Raw genomic sequence first — 18,411 nt, 5'->3', positions numbered from 1 at the left:
GTTCTTAAAATTCGAAACATCGTTCTTGGTTTCAACAAAAACAAGCTTTATACGATAAAACTATTTTTTTCGTTCATTATTTGCGTTGAAGAAATCAAAAATTGACATCCAGAATCGAGACTCGAAATTCGTGTTTACCGTTGTAATCGGAAGTAAAACGACCAATTCTTATAGTTCGCAAAATTCGATTCCTCAGCTGTCTTTGGTGGCGTTGTTTCGCGACTCGAGACCAAAGCACCAAGGTTCTTGCTCGGATCGGATCAGATCAAGAGGTAGAAGACGTATCGCGACGCAGAGTTGCAGGTATAGACGTATAGACATATGGTCGGTGATGCGGAGGGTGGCATTAACAGATGAGAAGTGGTTTCCAGTTTGGGGAAACTTTTTCATCCGCGTGAGAGGCGTAAAAATTCATTCCTAAAAACGCAGAAGAAGAAGAAGAAGAAGAAGAAGAAGAAGAAGAAGTAAAAGAAGAAGAAGAGGGAAAAAACCAGGCATCCGACCAAAAAATGGAGTAAAAAAAAAAAAAAAAAACAAAAAACAAGGTTGAAACTTCTCGATTGCAGCGCACGCGTTCAAGTGCGGGAAAAGTTGCGGTCGTGCCGATTCCACGACGACTTCTCTCGAGCAAGAAAAATGCCTTGGGAAACTTTGAATATTTACAGCTTCAACCCCTCCCCCCCTTCCTCCCTTCCTCGCCCTTCCTTCTTTCCGACCTCACACACCCTCCACTCGAAGCAGCGATCAGCTTGCCACCTCCAGAGTTTCGTTGAATCATTCCTGAAAAACCTTTGAAATTTATTATCGTGAATATTATACGTACCGCCAGGGATTATGTATTGGTGTCGATGAAATTTTCAACCCGGTTCGATTTTCCATCATCAGGTTCTACGCTACCCGATATATTATTTACAGGGTGACCGAGAATATTTGTTTGTACGCTAATATTCGTGCATCACAACTTTTATTAACATTTTTCAAACCGGTCAAAAGTGGATGTTTAAATAAATTTAAATTGAATCTACAAGATCTTTTCATTTTTTATTTTTTTTTTGCAAAAGTACAAAGTCTGCGGAAAATGTTATAAAACCTTTAAACACTTATTTTTATTCGATTCGTTTTTGGCTTGCAACGACGCGTTGTTACAAATTGACATATAAATATCTTGTGTAATTTTTGATATAATTTTCCCAAAGATTTTACAAGTTATTTTTCACCGAATGGCATTTATGAAAATAATCTAGAAAAAATCGACTCTTGCGTGTAATGTTTACACTCGTACTTGAAAGAAAAATTATTAGTGATTGAAACTAACATTCGAAAAGTGTATATTATTTAGAATTATCAATCGCATCAAACTTTCGTGGCAACAACAAGAACCTAATTATAATTTTTAGCTTCATTTTCTTTTGTTCTTGGCTTTTCACGGTTATGAATAATATTGCAAAAAAAAAAAAAAAAAATTTCGCCCACTTTTTTTTATCTCATCTTCGACCCAATTCTTGAGAATAATTTTATCCCACGACGTTGGCGAGTCCCTTGATTTTCACCTTCCTTTAAAAAGCATGGAAGCACATTTTTTTCCGAGATTTCTCGCTGCCGGGGATGCTGAGAACGGCGTCCAACCGTCATCGGTGAAATTATATATTATATACGCAATTATCGTCTCGAGCGTAGTTTTGCTTGAAACTTTTCCGAATCCCTGCCAACGGAGACAAGGGTGTGCACCCTGCACTTTGCGGCAATAAGTCGCCTTTATGCATCGACCAGCTGCCCCGTTACGACGCCTAGCCTGCGCTGTCTGCTAAGTTTGAATCGATTGTTATACCGAATACTTTCGTACCCCCGAAACGATTTTCACAACCCCGTCGCCGTGACGTGTCGCTGGCGAAAATTTGATACGAGGATAAAAATAAAGACCAAAGTTGAGAAGAAGAAGAAGAATAAGAAGAAGAAGAAGAAGAAGAGAAAGGAGGAGGTTTAAGACGAAGAAAAAAAAAACAAAAAATTAAAGAGGAGTGTAGAAACGAGCTTCTCTATGTATACAACCGTGAAATGAGAAAACGAAAACCTCTGAATCTGTTTTATTACGAATACTGAAGGAAATGGTAAAAATTTGAGAACGATTGTTTCTCGGTCAAGAAGTTATACGACGGTACGAATAAATGCAATGGTCGATTTTTTTTTTTTTCGTTTTTTTTTTCCTCCTTCTTCTACTTCTTCTTCTTTCGTCTTTTACTAATGGAACGACAGTCGTTGCGTTCTCGTTTCGTATATTTCCCTGCACGAATAGCTTCATTACATTTCTAAACGCGGGAGAAACGTGCAATTAGGAAGAAAGGGGAGGGAGGGATATAAACGGCGTTATAATAAGCAGGTCGTTTAACGACTCGTCATTAAATCTGCGGTACACGGAGTGGTCGTCATTGTCGAAAGTCGAATGGTGCGAAAGGGGGAATATTCCCATCGCTTCTTCGCAGTCGGAGAGTGAGGGTGGATCCCCTTAAACGTCGTTAAAGACGTTTAAGTGATTCGGAGCGTAAGGGAGAGATAGGGGTTTTATTGCCGGCCGCTAACAGTTACCAAACCGAATCCATAATCTCGTTATTGTTGGAGATAAAACGAATGACTGATACAGGCGTAAGTATAACATTGCCGGTTGGCAGTTGCCCGAACAACGGATAGGCTGGATTATTATTTACTATTATTATTATTATTATGCGTCTAATGGTCCGACTCGCTTTAATTCCAAAACCATATTATTCGTTATTACGAACACTTACTTTATCCACGTATAATTCTGAACGATTTCTTTTTCATCCCAGTCTCAATTTTTACATCCCTGAAAAGCTACTGCGCCATTTTTTTTTTTTTTTTTTTTACTTTTATCACCTTTACTGGTTTTAGAGAATTGTTAGTTTCGGTGGAAAATCAATTTTCCGAATTTCAACGAATATTTTTCGTTTTACAAACCTCTGGAATCTGAAAAAAACAGGGTTTTGGAAAAATATCATAAACGGCTGGATGAAAAAAATTTGACGGGCACGATAAAATTTCGACGTCCCGTTTGACTTGAACTTCATATTCTACCAGAAGTAAATCGATTTTCAGTGTTTTACCGACAAACGCAGACTTTTTTTCTCCTTATTACATTTTCTAAATAAATGATTATATTTTTCCCAGTTTGTATATTTATTTTTAAAAATACTTATAAATTTTTTTGTCTTTCTGTAATTATTCTTTCGCTCGGACGTTTTAGAGATCATCGCGAAAGTTTATCCAACAGACCGACAGAATCTTCCCTTTTCATGCCGATGAAAAGTATCGCAGAAAAAAAAAAAATCCGTATCGTAGAACTTTTTTTTATCTTACTTTTCATTTCTATTTCTTTCTCTTCTCGCAAATCTTTACACAATTTACCAAGTTTTCGCAAATAGAATATTATTAATACAGCTCTTTCGTTATTATTAATGTTACGGGTGTTCTAATTACCGTTGTAATAACGAATGAAATTTAACGACCCGCAGAGTCGAGCCGAGTCGGTTATAAACGTTGAGATTTTTCCGCGACAAGCGGGAAAGCCACTAATTTCGTATTCAGTGAGCGAATGAAATGACTTCAGGCTGTTGGGATGGAGACGAAGAAAAAAGGGAGACGCGAAGAGATTCCGGGGCTTGCGCTCGTGCGAGAGAGGAGGACCTCTACCATAGGGCTCTTTTTAAATGATTCTTCCACGTCCGAAAATTGCTTGATACATACTGTATATAGGCTTAGGGTCGGGCCATGCCGGTGCGGGGGAATTGAAAGTAAAAGAAGCGAAATGAGAGTGCTTAAAACAGGAAGTAACAAAATGAATTAAAATAAAAAGGAAACGAGGAAAGGGAAATAAGAAACAAAAAACAGCATTCAAAAATCAACCCTCCAGCGGGTCGTACATTTGTTACAAGTGCCTTGACTTCGTAAGTCTGCATTAGCAACAACAACAACAACAAACACGCCATTTGTATTTAACGATAATACCGCGCTTTTATTCCCTCGATTTTTAGCTTTCACGTTGATGAAAATATCTCGGTCTTTCGTATTGTTTGGTATATCTATTTTTATACATGGCGTTTGTGTATATATTTTCTGAGCGAAAAAAAAAGTCGTTGAATCAACTAAATGTGATTAATATTTATTAGTGACAATTCAAGATCAGCTGGTCTGACAAAATATTTTGTCGGAGTATTTAAATCAATTGAATATTTTGTTAGGCCAACGGATCTTGAATTTACGTCTCATTTTCACGTCACGTGTCTGATACGATTTATGTGGGTGGGGTTAAAAAATTATAATGCTCGATTTATAGAAGGGCCAAAATATCGAATTATCAAAGACGCGAAAATCCATGGGGCTTCGATTCGTAAAAAATTCGATATTGTAACTCTTCTAATTTTTGACCTCTCCATCTTTTCACCCCTACTCGACTTATACAGCTATAGATTTTTCTATTTAATTTTTCGTTGCAAAGATTCCCTGCTTTTTTCCTTTTTTTCCGTTTCTGGCCTATTCGTCGAATGTATTTTTCATTGTCAAGTCAAATGTTGGAACTTGATCTTACCGCAGGATCGTTCCACAAAGATATGAGACACAAATTATACAAAATATCGTAATTTGTTGATTTTTTATTTATTTATTTATTTATTTATTTATTTTTTTTTTTTGCAAAAAATAATACTTGCCTGCATTACGCGCTATGCGATTGGTATTTTATTAAAAATTACGCCGACTTTTGAAACATCCGAATCGCAATGAATACTGCAGTATCCATTCCACACCCTGTGGCATGGAATTAAATTAAATTTCAATTAAGCTCAATTAATTAAGCTCCGTTCCTCGTGGGAACTCCGCCTGCCTGCAGCAGCACCCCGAATCCTCGAGTCCTCGTGGCGAACAAGGTCTTAGGTGAGCCTTGCTGCAACGCAGGAGTGAGAGAAACAGAGAGAGAGAAGAGAGATAATCTCTTTTTAATTGGTATCGTGCGACGTAGACGCGAACTCGGTTTTCGCCAGTTTCGTGTCGAGAAATTCGTCGGGACATGCACTCTGTGTAATGTTTGAAAGAAAAAGAGGAGAGGGGAAAAAGAAGAAAGAAAAGAAAATAGAAGGAGATTAAATATAATAGGAAAGAGAAAATTAATTAGAAATTAATTAATTAAGGAAACGCGGGGAAATGAAAAGAGATCTGCAATTGGGGCGAGGAATCATTCGTGGATATATTTTCATTTCAAGGAATCTAGAAAGTGGAAAAATCTGAAAGCTCAGCTTCGCGAAGTTTCATTTTTTTTTTTTTTTTCTTTTCTTTTCTTTTTTTTCACCTAGGATTGGATGTAGTGAAACAAAAGACTTGACTTTTCACAAAAGGTGTCGTAGTTGAGTCGGTCACGTTAATTTTCTATTTGCAATTCCCAACCGGCTTCGTCGATGTTATTGAGAACCGTTTGAAGAATAATCAGGACAAGAACAATGAGACTACAATTTGTTCGCTTTGCTTGGCCAAGCGTTGTAATGAATGTTAAAAGATGTACGTTTGATGATCGACTGCCTGACTGATTGTGAGCGTAGTCGTGGCTCAGCTAAGCCTGACCCTTTTCTGTTTGTGAAAACATTTGTACTTACTCCTGCAAGCACGACGGAAGAAAGATTTTTTTTTTGTCTTCATTGTTGCCCTGATTTTTTCCCCGAAAATTTTCGTTTTTGAGAACGACGAATTTGCGAATAAAATATATTAAAAACCATCCCCCCTCATTACGATACAACAGTAACATAAAAATTAAAGCCAAAGTAATATAATAATGATATTATTCGTAGATTCTACGATCAGGGTTACAGAAAAATTCTTTCCTTTTTGTCGTTGGCTTGCGTTAGATATCCTTGTTTTTCACTTTACCAATTCCTTTTCCTGTAAATTCGCCGCTTCATCTCATTTTCACCTTCAAACTAATCGATCCGATTCTGCCCCGCATCTTCATCGTCCTTGATATTTTTCTCATCCTCGGGAGTCTCGACGTTAATCCTTATTGTTTTACTGTTATTATTTCCCTCTCTACTCCCATTTCACGAACATTCCTTCTATTCTCGTCCTTTCTCCGTGAAAAGGATGTACGCATATTCGTCCGTAATCGTGAATAGAGAGATTCTGTTCGTAACGTCTTTGGACCAAGGATTATCTTGTGTCGACAGGATGTAACGGAAAGGACGTAACCTGGTTGCCGCGGCTTCCGGCGAGCATTGAATATTATAATGCTAGGCGAGCTTGCGATATTCAAATTTCGTTCGACCTTCGAGCGTAATGCGATTTTATTTCGGACGTTCGGTCACGTAGCACGATGCGCGTGAGCCCTGTTTACGAAACTTTATCGAGATACAAGAGGTTGCAAAAATTGTGAATCTCTGGGGCTCGAAACTTGTATTTGAATTAGAAAGGAGAACTCGAGTTTGATGGGCTAGAATCGGATATTTTCTAATCACCTAAATAAACAAAAAAAAAAAAATATATCGAAAATCGATTTAAACAATATCACAGTGACGCCGAGTATAGTTTTCTCCCTTTTTTTTTTTTTTGTTTGTTTTCCTTTTACTTTTACTATCAAGAAAGTACAAAATTACAAACTCAACAATACAAGTCTTTTTTTACACACCATCTCCGAATCTAAAATACTATATTATCATGTTATTCAATATTTCTACCTACCCTAAATTATTAGCTCTACTTGTCGCTATGTTTTTTTTTTTGTTTAGTTTTGTTTTGTTATTTCTCGGCTTATTTGAATATTTTTCCTATACACGATGTGTTATATATGTATACGTATATCAGGGTGGTCCTTAATAAGGTTGTTTTCGAATTTTTATGCTCCCAGGGGCTTAAGCGCTTTCAAATTGATGAAAAAAAAAAAAATCCCTGATAATTTAAGCTCTCAATATCAACTCTAAGACAGTTCGCTTTGTGATCGAAGTATCTTATAGAAATAACCTGCGGGAAAAACGCTTTTGGCTCTTTGAAATTTTACAAGTCGTTAACGAATGTACGGAAAATAATGTGAAATGGATATTATTGTCGAGAGTTGAAACGCTCTACAAAAAAGCTCTGATGCATAGAATTAATAAACGAAAGCTTTCGTATGTTAATTAACGTTCAAAGTTTCATTTACATAAAATTATCGTAATGTCAAGTACGGCTACGAAATAAACAACTGTGCTATCATAAAATATATTGCAATGTTCGTCGACGATTTGAAAAATTACAAAGAGCAAAAAAAAGTCTTTTCCCCATGTTATTTTCACAAGATACTTCGATCACAAAGCGAACTATCTCAAAGTTCGCATAACTAGCTCAAATTTTCAAGGATTTTCATATCTTTGTATCATCAATTTGAAATCGTTTAAGCCTCTGGAAGCATAAAAACAAAAAAAAAACAACCACATTAAGAACCACCCTAATATATTTACACATATCTGTCATTATTACAGAATATATATGTATATATATTTTCATGTTCGATGGAAATTCGTGCACAGAGATTGAATATTGCAATATACTACCTATCAGACGTATAATAATATCTTACATTGTAACATAATTTTTATCGTTCACATTTTTACCGCGACTTCTTTTTGCAGTATGATCTTTTGTAAAAGTCCCAAAACATGTAGAATATCACTACAACGTTGAACATGTAAATGTAGGCAAGTGGTTTCCGGTCCGGCTCGCATGATGGCATCAGCGATTGCGCCGTGTGCACAACCATTATCACAAATTGAATCTACAATTAGAAAATACGTCGACGGTTTGAGAAGAGAAAATATTTCACATTTCATAATTATAATCGTAACAGTTGGAATCGTGATAAACATAATAATAACAATTATCGTAGGAACGAGGATAAGAATAGAAACAAAAGGACGAATTGAAACAAAGACAAGAATAACTCGAGAGATGAAATTTCGACGATAAGTACAATTTCTAACGTATTAGATTCAGAGATTTTTTATGGAAATAAAAAACAAAAAAAAGATAAGGGAATGACTGAATTACACGTAGGAACTTTTTATCTCACAGTTTTACAGCCTGTTTTTTCTACCTCGTCGGTGATACGTAATCGAATAATTATTGCGTTAATTAAATTTAATTCGAATCGTTAAAATATATGTTTGCGAACCAATTGAAGTATCGTCAGATACGATTTCCAAGGTTCGAGTTTCTTCCGCACCGAAGGTCCCAGACACGCCAGTAAATAATAAGTGTACATTATCACGTGAACAAGGCAATTCGGCAGCATGACGAAGGTCCACATTCCGCCTGAAATGAATTTCGAGGGTTGTATTGCTGTTTTATTGCGAAAACTAAGATCGAAGTCGATTTCTGAATTGTTAAATTTTGTCGCAGAATTTCGTTCGAGTATTAACTGTGCGTAACGTAACGTTGCCTAGAGAAATAACGTTCCAAACTTGGCTGGGGTTTGATTAACTCCGTGTAAGCGATGTGGAAGTTTCGATAGGCGTGAGTGACCAGGGTTAATTGAGTAGAAAGTGATCGTTTTCTTTTTCATTTTTAATTTATCGACTTTCAACCGCGTCGAGTTCGTATTACCTGGAGCGTATTTGCAAGCTATCCAGGAAAGCATAACGGTGGCAACGTGGTGGTAAATGTGGAGAAACGACGCCTGGTTGTACTTCTTCCGCAGTATGAAAACCACCGTGTCACCGAGCTCGACGATTTTCAACAGCAACAACCACCAAACCCATCTCGCCATCTATGTGGGAAAAAAGATTCATCGACTTCAATAAATCCCCGGAGCCAAAGATCTTTAATTTCCTAGAATTAATCAGGTGATTTTTGTTTGGAAATTATTTTTCAAACAAACACATTAACCAGAGAGAAACGTGATCGTTTATTCAACATAATTAATAAGGAGAAAAGTATTTACGTTTGTCGTTAAAACATTGAAAATCAATTTATTTACGGTAGAACCTGATGTTTTCTTATTTCACCAAAAATGATGCAATGTCGTCAATGCAATTCGTTCTTATTTCGATCTGACTGAACGGTGAATTGAATATAATGGAAACAGAGTCGTTATAACGAAATCTACTCACGTTCAAAGGCTCAGGGCTGTAGGAAAAATCGACCGGTTCACAGCCGAGGGATATGTTCGTTGTGAAACCTGATGTGAGGAGCTGGAAACGACGATTTTTTATTCAAAAGGTACATGAATGAAACTTTGAAGATTTCCCGGCAAGGTTTATCCTCGCCTCTCAAGTTTTTTGGATTTCTTTGCAGCTTCCTTCGCCTCGCCTCTCATAAAGATTGCAATTATTCATCAGCCCGTATATTTTTTTTATACTGTATACAGACTTGCGTAGCGGAAATCGTCCTTGCCAATTATAAATTAACTCATCGCCTTTGCGCCTTTTATACGTATCTGTGTATACGGTGGATTCTATGCGAACCTTGGAAATTTTGTCGTTGAAAATCGTTTTAAACATTTATAAATAATTGAGCGGTTGGATAAAAAGTCTGAAAAAATTAAGGGTACTGTTTCAGAGTTGGGACAGTTGCGGAAAATTTGTTAAAATTAAAAAATTTCGTTATCATGGAATTCCCCATATATTCCAAGTTGCGAGCTTTCAAATGAAGAAAGACTGAGAGCGACGGGACCGAGCTTTAATTATTACTCACAGTCAGTGCTCGGCCGACTGACTGACTGACTGACTGACTGACTGACTGACTGCGATAAAGTTACACTTACCCCGTAGAATATAACCCCGCTCGAAATCGCCACGAAGATGTTATAGGCGACCATAAACCTGTGGAGAGAGTAGGGACTGCGTCGTTCCATAAAACGCGGCCCGAAGTACAACACGAATCCCAAATAGGCGAGGAGCGTTAGTGCCACCGGTAACGGGCTGCTCATCAGGAACCAATTCCTCACCCTCGGATCTGGAAACAGGACGAAAGTCGTGCTAGGAGTCCTTCGTTTTCCTATTTTTCTCTATTTTTTATATCTTATTATCCGCCATATTTCTTTGCTGCGGATAGTAAGAAAGGCTGTCCGCGTAATCAGTGATCGAATTTTCAAACAAATTAACCGAGATACGTTTGAAATAATTTCAATCCGGAAACAATCCACACTGAGAAAAATTTTGTTTGTTACATTGACTGGAAAAATTCAGTAAAACAGGCATCGTTAAAAAAACTGTCTGAATATTGTTGGAATTACGAAAAACGAGGTGGGCGTAAACATTTTGCGCTATTGTCGATGCGTGAGAAAATTAGTTCAATCAAACTATAAACAAAAGCATCGATGTCAATTTTTTATTCCAAGACGTTGAAGAATGTTAAAAAATTTTGTACGTTCGTCGATTTTTCAACATTGTGAGTAGGTACTGTAGTTTCATGCGGAAAATTATGCTCTCTATATTATTACTAAAAGACCGATATTTGCTATCACGGCGTTTTTATAATTGGATATTTTATCATTTTTATTATTCCACGAAGATCCTAATTTCAATCAACGATCGGTAACAGTTTTGAACTTACTTTTGAGATGCCAAAAAAAAAAAAGAATCCGTTCCAGTGAATTTGTCGAAAAACAAAAAAAAAAGACGATCGTAAAGTGAAATTATACGAATCTAACAGGTTTTGTATCATTTAAAAACGTTATCCAAGCTCTTGTTCAAAATTTTTGTCAGTTTCTTCATGCATCCTTTTAAAAATCATCGTAGTTTGGTGATATACGAATTTGACAAATTAACACAAAGCGTTCTTTTTCGTATCACGAATCTTTATCAAAGTAACGACCTTCATTCTTATATTTATACGTACATCGACTGAATATTCTGAAAAACTTTTATACCCTCCATCCTTCAAAAATGTATCACTAAAAAGCGTTCCACTCGTGCAGCCGTAGAAATAAACGGTTAAAAAAAAAAAATTTTTAATAACTAAGCCCTGAGAGTCGGTGAATTTGAGAAGGTTTAAAAACTCACCGGAAATTTCCTCCATGAGGAAACGGTACGTCTCGACGATTTCCATTTCCGGTTCCAAGCTGTGCCGATACAGGGTACGAGGAAGAACAACCGTCGATGAAAAGAAAAAAAAAGGATTAAAAGTACGAATTAACAGAACACCGACGTAAATAATTTGTGATGAAATTTGAAAAAATCGATCAACGATTCGATAATTTATTCATATACGAAGTTCTTCATTCGCACGTTCCTCGGTCTCAGAGACTGCGAACTCTCCTCGTTGAATGTTGTCCTCCGAATAAGAAAACCGGTGTTATAAGAATCGCGAAGTATGACTCGAGAATTCTAACGTCACGTTAGAAATGTGAAACGTCATTCGAGCCCAGTCCAGGTATTTACGGAAACGTCGACATTAAAGGCCAGATGGTCACCTGTCCGTTTCGATAAAAGGACATGTTTGTAAATTACAAACACAGGTGAAAACGCGACGCATTTTTACGCAGCCAAGTATTACAGCAGTGCTGATATTAGATTCGCTAGTGGTTACGGTTATTTATTACTTATATTATTAGTATTAGTATAAATTATCGTATTGCGTGTAAATCAATTCCAAAAAGATTTTGCACCCCCTTCGATACAGCCCGTTACATTATAAAATGAATCGGAGAATATGTAGTTACAGATACTGTTTGATATTTTATATTTATTTTAGTTTTGTAAGTTCAACGGGAAAAATAAGCCTTTTGCACGTGTTGAAACCCCGGGTTTTTTTTTTTTTTTTTTTTTTTTTTATGACAATACGTTTTGATATGCAAAATGGGGAAATAAATCGATCTTCTGAGAAAAAAAGAAGTTCTCCCAATTTCGTGAGGTGTTGTTTCTTGCTTCTTTATGGAGGAAGCTTTGTGACGGTGAAAATGTTATTGTTTTTTTTTTTCATATCATCGAAATCATTGATGATTTTTCGTAGAAAAAGGTTAGCAAAATTTCATTAGCCTGACGATGTGGTTTAATTTGGTTTGTTTCGTGTATTTTATATTCAAGACATACCTACGTATGTTCAAATTATTGAACGACTGTGAAAATGAAAATTGTTTATCTTGTTTAAAAAATAATGATGATTTATCCTCACGTCGTTCGCATAAGCACGCATGCCATAATTCTTTATCAACTTCTTAACTGGAATTTACCAAGCGCTACTAATTTCTATTGTTCGCACAAACCAATTTCAACCGGTTCGCAAGGACTTCCGACTTGTAATCGCTTGTGTTATCATCAGTCATTGTCCAATTCAATTCACATATGTATTTTTGTTCAATTTACGTATATCTTTTATTCAATTTATTATATAGATGGTGGTAAAACGTTTTTTGATACCATCTTCCATACCCTAGTTTTTCAAGATCAGTTTTCATTTTTGTATTAACTCGGTTGAACGTTTTCATATTCATTAATTATTAAAGTCTATTCGCTCCGCGCTCGTACTTCGCAAAGGTCACTTGAGTCACTACATTGTATTGTAATCGACAAACGTCCGTTGTATAATTAATAGATTATCAGCGAACACAGTTAAACCAAGTATGAAAAATTCCCATTTTTCAATAACGTGTCGAAGATTGTAAGTCTTTTTCATTTTATATTTCGAACGCACGTTGGGCAAAGCAGTCCGCCATCACTCAGTTTTATCCTTCGTTCCCAAAATATCTTTTCGTCTTGTAGATTTTGATTTACATCGTTATATGTCTCTCTCTTGCTTTTGTATTTCATTGCTCAGAGAACAAGAGTTTGTGTATCGGTGATCGTAATTTGACGAATTCCGGGATGTGGAGGCCAATATTTTCACCATCTTATATTTTTTCTCCCCAAATTTTTTTACACGTTGTTATTCGACTCTATCGGCTGACTGAAAATCCAACAACAATAGTTTTTTATGAAAATAAAATATTTCCAAGCAAAAATTAATCTAGAGTAATTTCATCAAAGATTTATCACATCCGTAATATGATTTCAAAGCACACTCGTTCGTTATTTGTCCAATTATTACACTCAAAAAAATCTCGGCTTGTCATTGAAAAATCAGAATTATCCAAAGATTCTGCGAACGATCCGCTGCGTAACGGGAAATTCCGACTGTGGACCGTGAGCGCAGTTTGAAAGTCATTCGAGTGAGCTTTCCGATTGAGACTTGAGGTTACAAGAGAAGTTGTTAGGTGCAGGTGAAAATCAGACGATTACAAACGACAACTTGATGCCAATTAGCGCTGTAGCCGAGCCAACTAAGCGAACCCAGGGATACCGCCGGAGTGCAAAGGAACGCGATCAAAGCTAAGGGGGTAATTGGCAGATGGTCTGCACAGTTTACTCTGTCGCCTTCCATCGTCGGACGCCAGAACTGTGGAATTTCCCTGTCGCGAGTTTGCCTTACGGCTAGAAATTGTCCCGTTTCTCGGTTATATCCCGGAAGTCGGTGGTTGGCTAGTTTGAAAATCAGCCGTCCGTTGGAGCGAGATTTTTCATACCAAATGCATAACCGAGAAAACGAACATCGTACATCTTGAAGTGCTTGTGAAAATTCGATACTTCTTTCTTAGAATCTATTTACTACGAGTTAATTAATAATGCAAAAATTCGATACGACTCGACGGCTGGGAGGTGGATTAGTTTCGAATGTGCCGTCACGTGAAAAATTCACGCGTGTTCCATGTTCGTTGTACAATGTATAATTATAAAGTGTAATATGTGTTGACGAGCTTTTCGGCAGGGTCAGATGTCGGCGATAAAAGAGAAGTATTTAATTGTAAGCAAGTTTTTTTAAACAGCGTCCCGTGCCTGCTAGGCGAAAAATCAGAAGCTAATGCGAATTATTTTTAGGCTCACGAAGAAAAAGTTATGGACATTCGGAATTTTCGAATTTCACGGACATTTGGAGCAATTTGAGTTTGAGAGCTTTAAGTATCAATTATAGTTTGAAAAACATTTTAGAATTTTTTCATTGAAATTAATAACAAAATGCCGGCGTGATGCACATAAGCAGCGAACGACCACGTTTTCAATCCACTGGCGCAGATTCCGGGGTCAATTTTTGTCCGATCGACTTGAAATTTTCACACAATCTTTAATACTTGTTTATCGATGCGAGCTCGTGGCTACATTCTTGAATTTCAATCCCAAGATTTTTTTTATAAAATTGTTTTTGACAATTTGTCACAAGTGTTTTCATTTTCTTTAAAAAAAACACTCCTAAAAATAGGTATGATTTTAGACCGTCCAAGCTGCCCCCCCCCCCTCCCTTAAAGCAAAATTGACTTTGAAGAAAAAATTATCGCAGTTTCGCTCATTTCCTTGCAAGTACCTTGACTTCGGCTTTTCTGCAGTCTAGTTCAGCGCAAGTCCACAGTCTCTCAAATTCCTCGTACCACGCGTGATGCCGGAGAGAATTTCGGTTATTCAATGATTGAATGACGACACGCAAACTTTGGATGACTTCTCACCACAGTTGGAAGCCGCATAATCAATCGAGCCTCTGCTACCGGTCATCACCGAATTACCAGTGTGTGATAGAGACATCGTGGTGCACTGATTCAGTCTGTTATTCGCTTGAGGCAGCTGCAACGTCTTCCCTGCAGTTGAGGGAAAAATCATTTAAACTGATTTAAAACCAGACTTATTTCCTTTAAAGGTTTTTTTTTCAACGAATTTCGGGATCTTGCCGATTTTCCAACGGATAATTTAAATAGTATAAAAACGATACGTTTTGCTATAATTTTTCGATGTCTAAGAATGCACGGATATTTTATCTAGAAGTTTATCAAACGATTTTTATGCCGATTCTAATACCGATTTTTTCACCGATCATTGAACCCGGCTGAAAATTATACGTTTTTTTTCTACAACTTTTCTGTGTCTCATAGTAAACAGATATTTTATCTGGAAAGATTTTCATGCCGATTTGAATACCGATTTTATTGATTGTTCCTCTGCATTTTCGTGATCCCTTAGAATGAGGAGTTTTTGTACGGACTAAAAGAGGAAAGGAATTCAATTATGAAAAAAAAAAGTGTCATTTACAAAAATGGTGTCGCATAATGACGAAACATAAAAAACTGATTTCAAGCCTCATCGACAAGGATAATTCAATTACGCGTTCGGATTGTGTCGTAAAGGAAAAACAAAAACCTAATCCTGGCTTGATTTCCCCTCAGAATGACAAAAAATAATCGATTATTTTTCCTCACGATCGGTTTTTGTTTTTTACAACCATAAGCGACGCAATGCAATATCAATTTATGTGATTGGAGTATCAATTATCATCACTATTTTACTTATTAGGTACATGATTTATATAATAAGTGAAAGATGAATGAATATTATCACCTGAAATTGAAAAATATTTTGAACGAAACTGTAAATTATCAAAACAACTTTTCCGCCATTGAGACTGCATACTAAAAGTTACGAAATATTGTACTCACATGCACCGTTTCAAAAAAAAAAAAAATACGAAATGATCGACGAATCGTTCAATTCTTACCGATTCAATCGATTCGTGTTCGATTATTTCTTTCGTCTCGATTAGTCGATGCATCGATTATATTCAGCTCACCGGCCATCGCGAGTACCCCCCCTGAAAAACGATTCGAAAAATGAGAACCAGGGAGGCCAGGAACGCTCACCTTGATCAGCACCGCGGTCGTCGTTACGACATCGAAGAGAAGCTGCGTGCCGGTTAAGATGCAGGCGGTAATTTACCGCTCGAGGATCGCATCGCGTCGATGCGGAGCCGCGTGTTGTACGAATGGAAGGAAGGGGGACGAGAGCCTCGAGACGGGGCGAATACCGCAATGCGGTGAACTGATCCGCACCCCGGGGGCGACTGCGGAGGCCTCTCCAGGTTCCAGGTTCGACGCCGCCAAGGCTCGTCCTGGCCAATTCTTCCCTCGGCTTGCCGCCTGCTCCTGACGACAGAGACGCCGACGGCGACGGCGACGCCGGTTCTTCGATCTGGTGCGCGAGTCGATCCCAGTCTATACGGGACGACGGATCGTCCTCGACGGCGACGTCGCGGTCACCTGCGGGAAAATACCTACCTCGGGGAACCGAGGAGGGACTCTTTCAGGATGGACGAAAATTTTTGGCCAGCAATTGCGTCGGTACCTAAAACCCACACTGAGAGAAATTTTTAGTTCCGGTTACCGCTCGGTCCTTAACTATTTTCATTTTTTATTTTCATTTATTTTCATTTTTTTACCGGAAAGTCTGGTATCCTTTACTCACTTACATTTTCTTGCAACTGTTGCGAAAATTTAATGCTCGTGCAAGAATAAGTTGACGTTAAAGCCTTGCTTAGCTAAAAAAAGTGGAGTAAACCGAACAAACTGATTTTGCGTTGGAATTATCAAAAAAGGATCGACAATGGAATCAAAGAATCACGGCAAAGAAATAGTTTTTTTCTCGTTTTTTTTTTTTTTTTTTTTTTTTTTTTTACCAGTGCAATATGGTTTCAAATTTTTACGGATTTGATTCTTGGCCTCTTTAAAAATCGGTACAGTATTTTTCACTCTTTGTAACAGTTTCGAGCCATTGTTAAATAATTTTAGTAATTGATTTTACCCAAATGCTGCAGGTTGATGAGTTCCTTTTGATCTGTGGCTCTGAGAATAAATATATGATGTACCGGGTGTTAATCTGAATCAGTTGATTAATTGAATAAACAAGATATGATTCAGAGAATACTGTTGAATTTAAATCGAGTATTTTCTGTGTGAAATAACGAGTCGAGGTAATTTGATGGAATGGATCGTTTCTTTACTTCGATTAAACGATTCGGAAACCTTGAAGAGCGGAAAACAAGAAACGTATATATTGATGTAATTAGAACAATTCCAAAGCTTGATTCTCACTGAATTTTCTCACCACTGCCAAATGATGCGATGCCAACTTGAATCCAAAAGAACCCGACGAACCTAAAGAACCGTAAAACCGAATTTCAAACGTTCTCAGCAACGATTTTCCGTTTGTTTTCAAAAATTAGCGCGATGAATAATTTTTCGCGATCAGACCGAGGCGCTTCCGTCGAATCCATCCCTTGAATTATACTTCTCCCTTAACACTTATACGCGGTGCCTCCTCCCCTCGATCGATGACTGAAGATTTTTTAAAACGCCGACGTTTTCAATAAAAAATCAGATAATAATCAACCACGTTGAAGATTTCTCGTTCACTGTGTACTCGAACGAAAAGAATTGAAAAATAGAATTTTAAATAAAAATTGAAACACGTTCCGAATGAGAACTTGCAAAAGTCGACGATCCTTGCTCCAATTTTACCGCCAATTTCCCCTCGAATCGGTTAACCCCGAAAAAATTGGACCGCGTAATTAACGCAGTTTTTAAAATCGAGTTACAAAGCCGATTCGCCGGCCGGTCAGCCTGGCTGCCTTACCTAAGGGCGGACAACCACCCCGCGCACTAAGGCTTAACTGGACACTGTCCGCGAGTGCGACCCCAGCGACTCGCAAGCTCCGATGTACGGCTTCCCCGTCGGCTGTCATTTGATTCAGGATTAGCCGGGTCTCTCACTCCCAGCTGTCATGCCGTGCTGGCGCTACAACCGCGTTAGCATTCCTCGATTTGATTACCGAGTCGCAAAGCTCGCCGGATGCGGCGTTTTTTTCCGATGGTAGGAGGTAAAGCTTTTCGAACTTTTGACGCGGATCCCGAAATTGCTATCGAAAAGTTCACAGTTGTTTGGAAATCGAGATTCAACTTCAGGTCAGACTCGTTTTAGGGATTCTTAATGCGTTAGATGAAAGCTCAAAGTGAGGTTCAAAGTTTGGGCTACGAGCTTTTGGCGGAGGACTCGAATTTGATGTCGAAAAGTCTCCGGTTGTTTGGAAATCGAGCTTCAACTTCGGGTCAGACTCGTTTTAGGGATCCTTGAAGCGTTCGACGAAAGCTCAAAGTGAGACTCAAGATTTGGACTTTGAGCTTTTTACCTGGAATCCGAATTCAGTATTGACAATAGAATTTCAACTTCGGGGAAAACTTTTTGTAGGGATATTTGGTATGTTCGATGAAAGCTTGAAGTGAACTTCAAGGTATGAACTTCGAGCTTTTGAGTTGGATTCCGAAGTTATTGTAGAAATGTTTTTACGCTTCTTTGGTAATCGAGTTTCAAATTCGGACTAAACTCGATTTAAATATCCTTGAAGCGTTCGATGAGAGCGCAAAGCGAGGTTCAAGGTTTGGGCGTCGAGCTTTTGATAAGGAACCCGAATTCGCTTTCGAAATGTATCCAATTATTTGAAATTTGAACTTCAATTTCGGACCAAACTCGTTCCAGGGTTTCTTGCTGTGTTCGATGAAAGCTCAAAGTGAAATCCAAAGTTTGGACTGTCTTTTGAGCT

General features: G+C 37.7%; 1 protein-coding gene across 4 annotated transcripts; it reads right to left on the bottom strand.

The window, feature by feature from the left end:
* Window positions 1–6,677: 6,677 nt before the first annotated feature.
* Window positions 6,678–14,478, bottom strand: LOC107222951 (elongation of very long chain fatty acids protein 1). Of its 4 annotated transcripts, none has more exons than XM_015662500.2 (7): window positions 14,359–14,478; window positions 11,028–11,086; window positions 9,788–9,978; window positions 9,135–9,215; window positions 8,629–8,791; window positions 8,198–8,337; window positions 6,678–7,801 (listed from the first exon to the last, which is right to left on the bottom strand). In XM_015662500.2, the coding sequence occupies exons 2-7, from the start codon at window positions 11,071–11,073 to the stop codon at window positions 7,637–7,639; spliced, it is 786 nt and encodes a 261-aa protein (XP_015517986.2). In that variant the 5' UTR covers window positions 11,074–11,086; window positions 14,359–14,478; the 3' UTR covers window positions 6,678–7,636. The 4 variants fall into 4 exon arrangements, with proteins under 4 accessions (XP_015517986.2, XP_046600663.1, XP_046600664.1 ...); XM_046744707.1 differs by lacking the exon at window positions 14,359–14,478 and adding an exon at window positions 12,396–12,436; XM_046744708.1 differs by lacking the exon at window positions 14,359–14,478 and adding an exon at window positions 12,139–12,179.
* Window positions 14,479–18,411: the final 3,933 nt, after the last annotated feature.

This window comes from Neodiprion lecontei, chromosome 7 (genome assembly GCF_021901455.1).
Source record: "Neodiprion lecontei isolate iyNeoLeco1 chromosome 7, iyNeoLeco1.1, whole genome shotgun sequence".
In the NCBI taxonomy this organism is placed as follows: Eukaryota; Metazoa; Arthropoda; class Insecta; order Hymenoptera; family Diprionidae; genus Neodiprion; species Neodiprion lecontei.
The sequence above is the reverse complement of the archived record's forward strand: the minus strand, read 5'-3'. Positions and strand labels throughout refer to the sequence as shown.

What these genes read in the sequence shown, in the direction of transcription:
- LOC107222951 (XM_046744707.1), bottom strand. Translation starts at nt 12,421, where the DNA reads ATGAAAACTGATCTTGAAAAACTAGG. An exon ending in ACTGATCTTGAAAAACTAGG is followed by an intron (nt 11,087 to 12,395) that starts GTATGGAAGATG and finishes GTATCGGCACAG; the next exon opens with CTTGGAACCGGAAATGGAAA. An exon ending in ATCTGACGATACTTCAATTG is followed by an intron (nt 7,802 to 8,197) that starts GTTCGCAAACAT and finishes TTCTAATTGTAG; the next exon opens with ATTCAATTTGTGATAATGGT.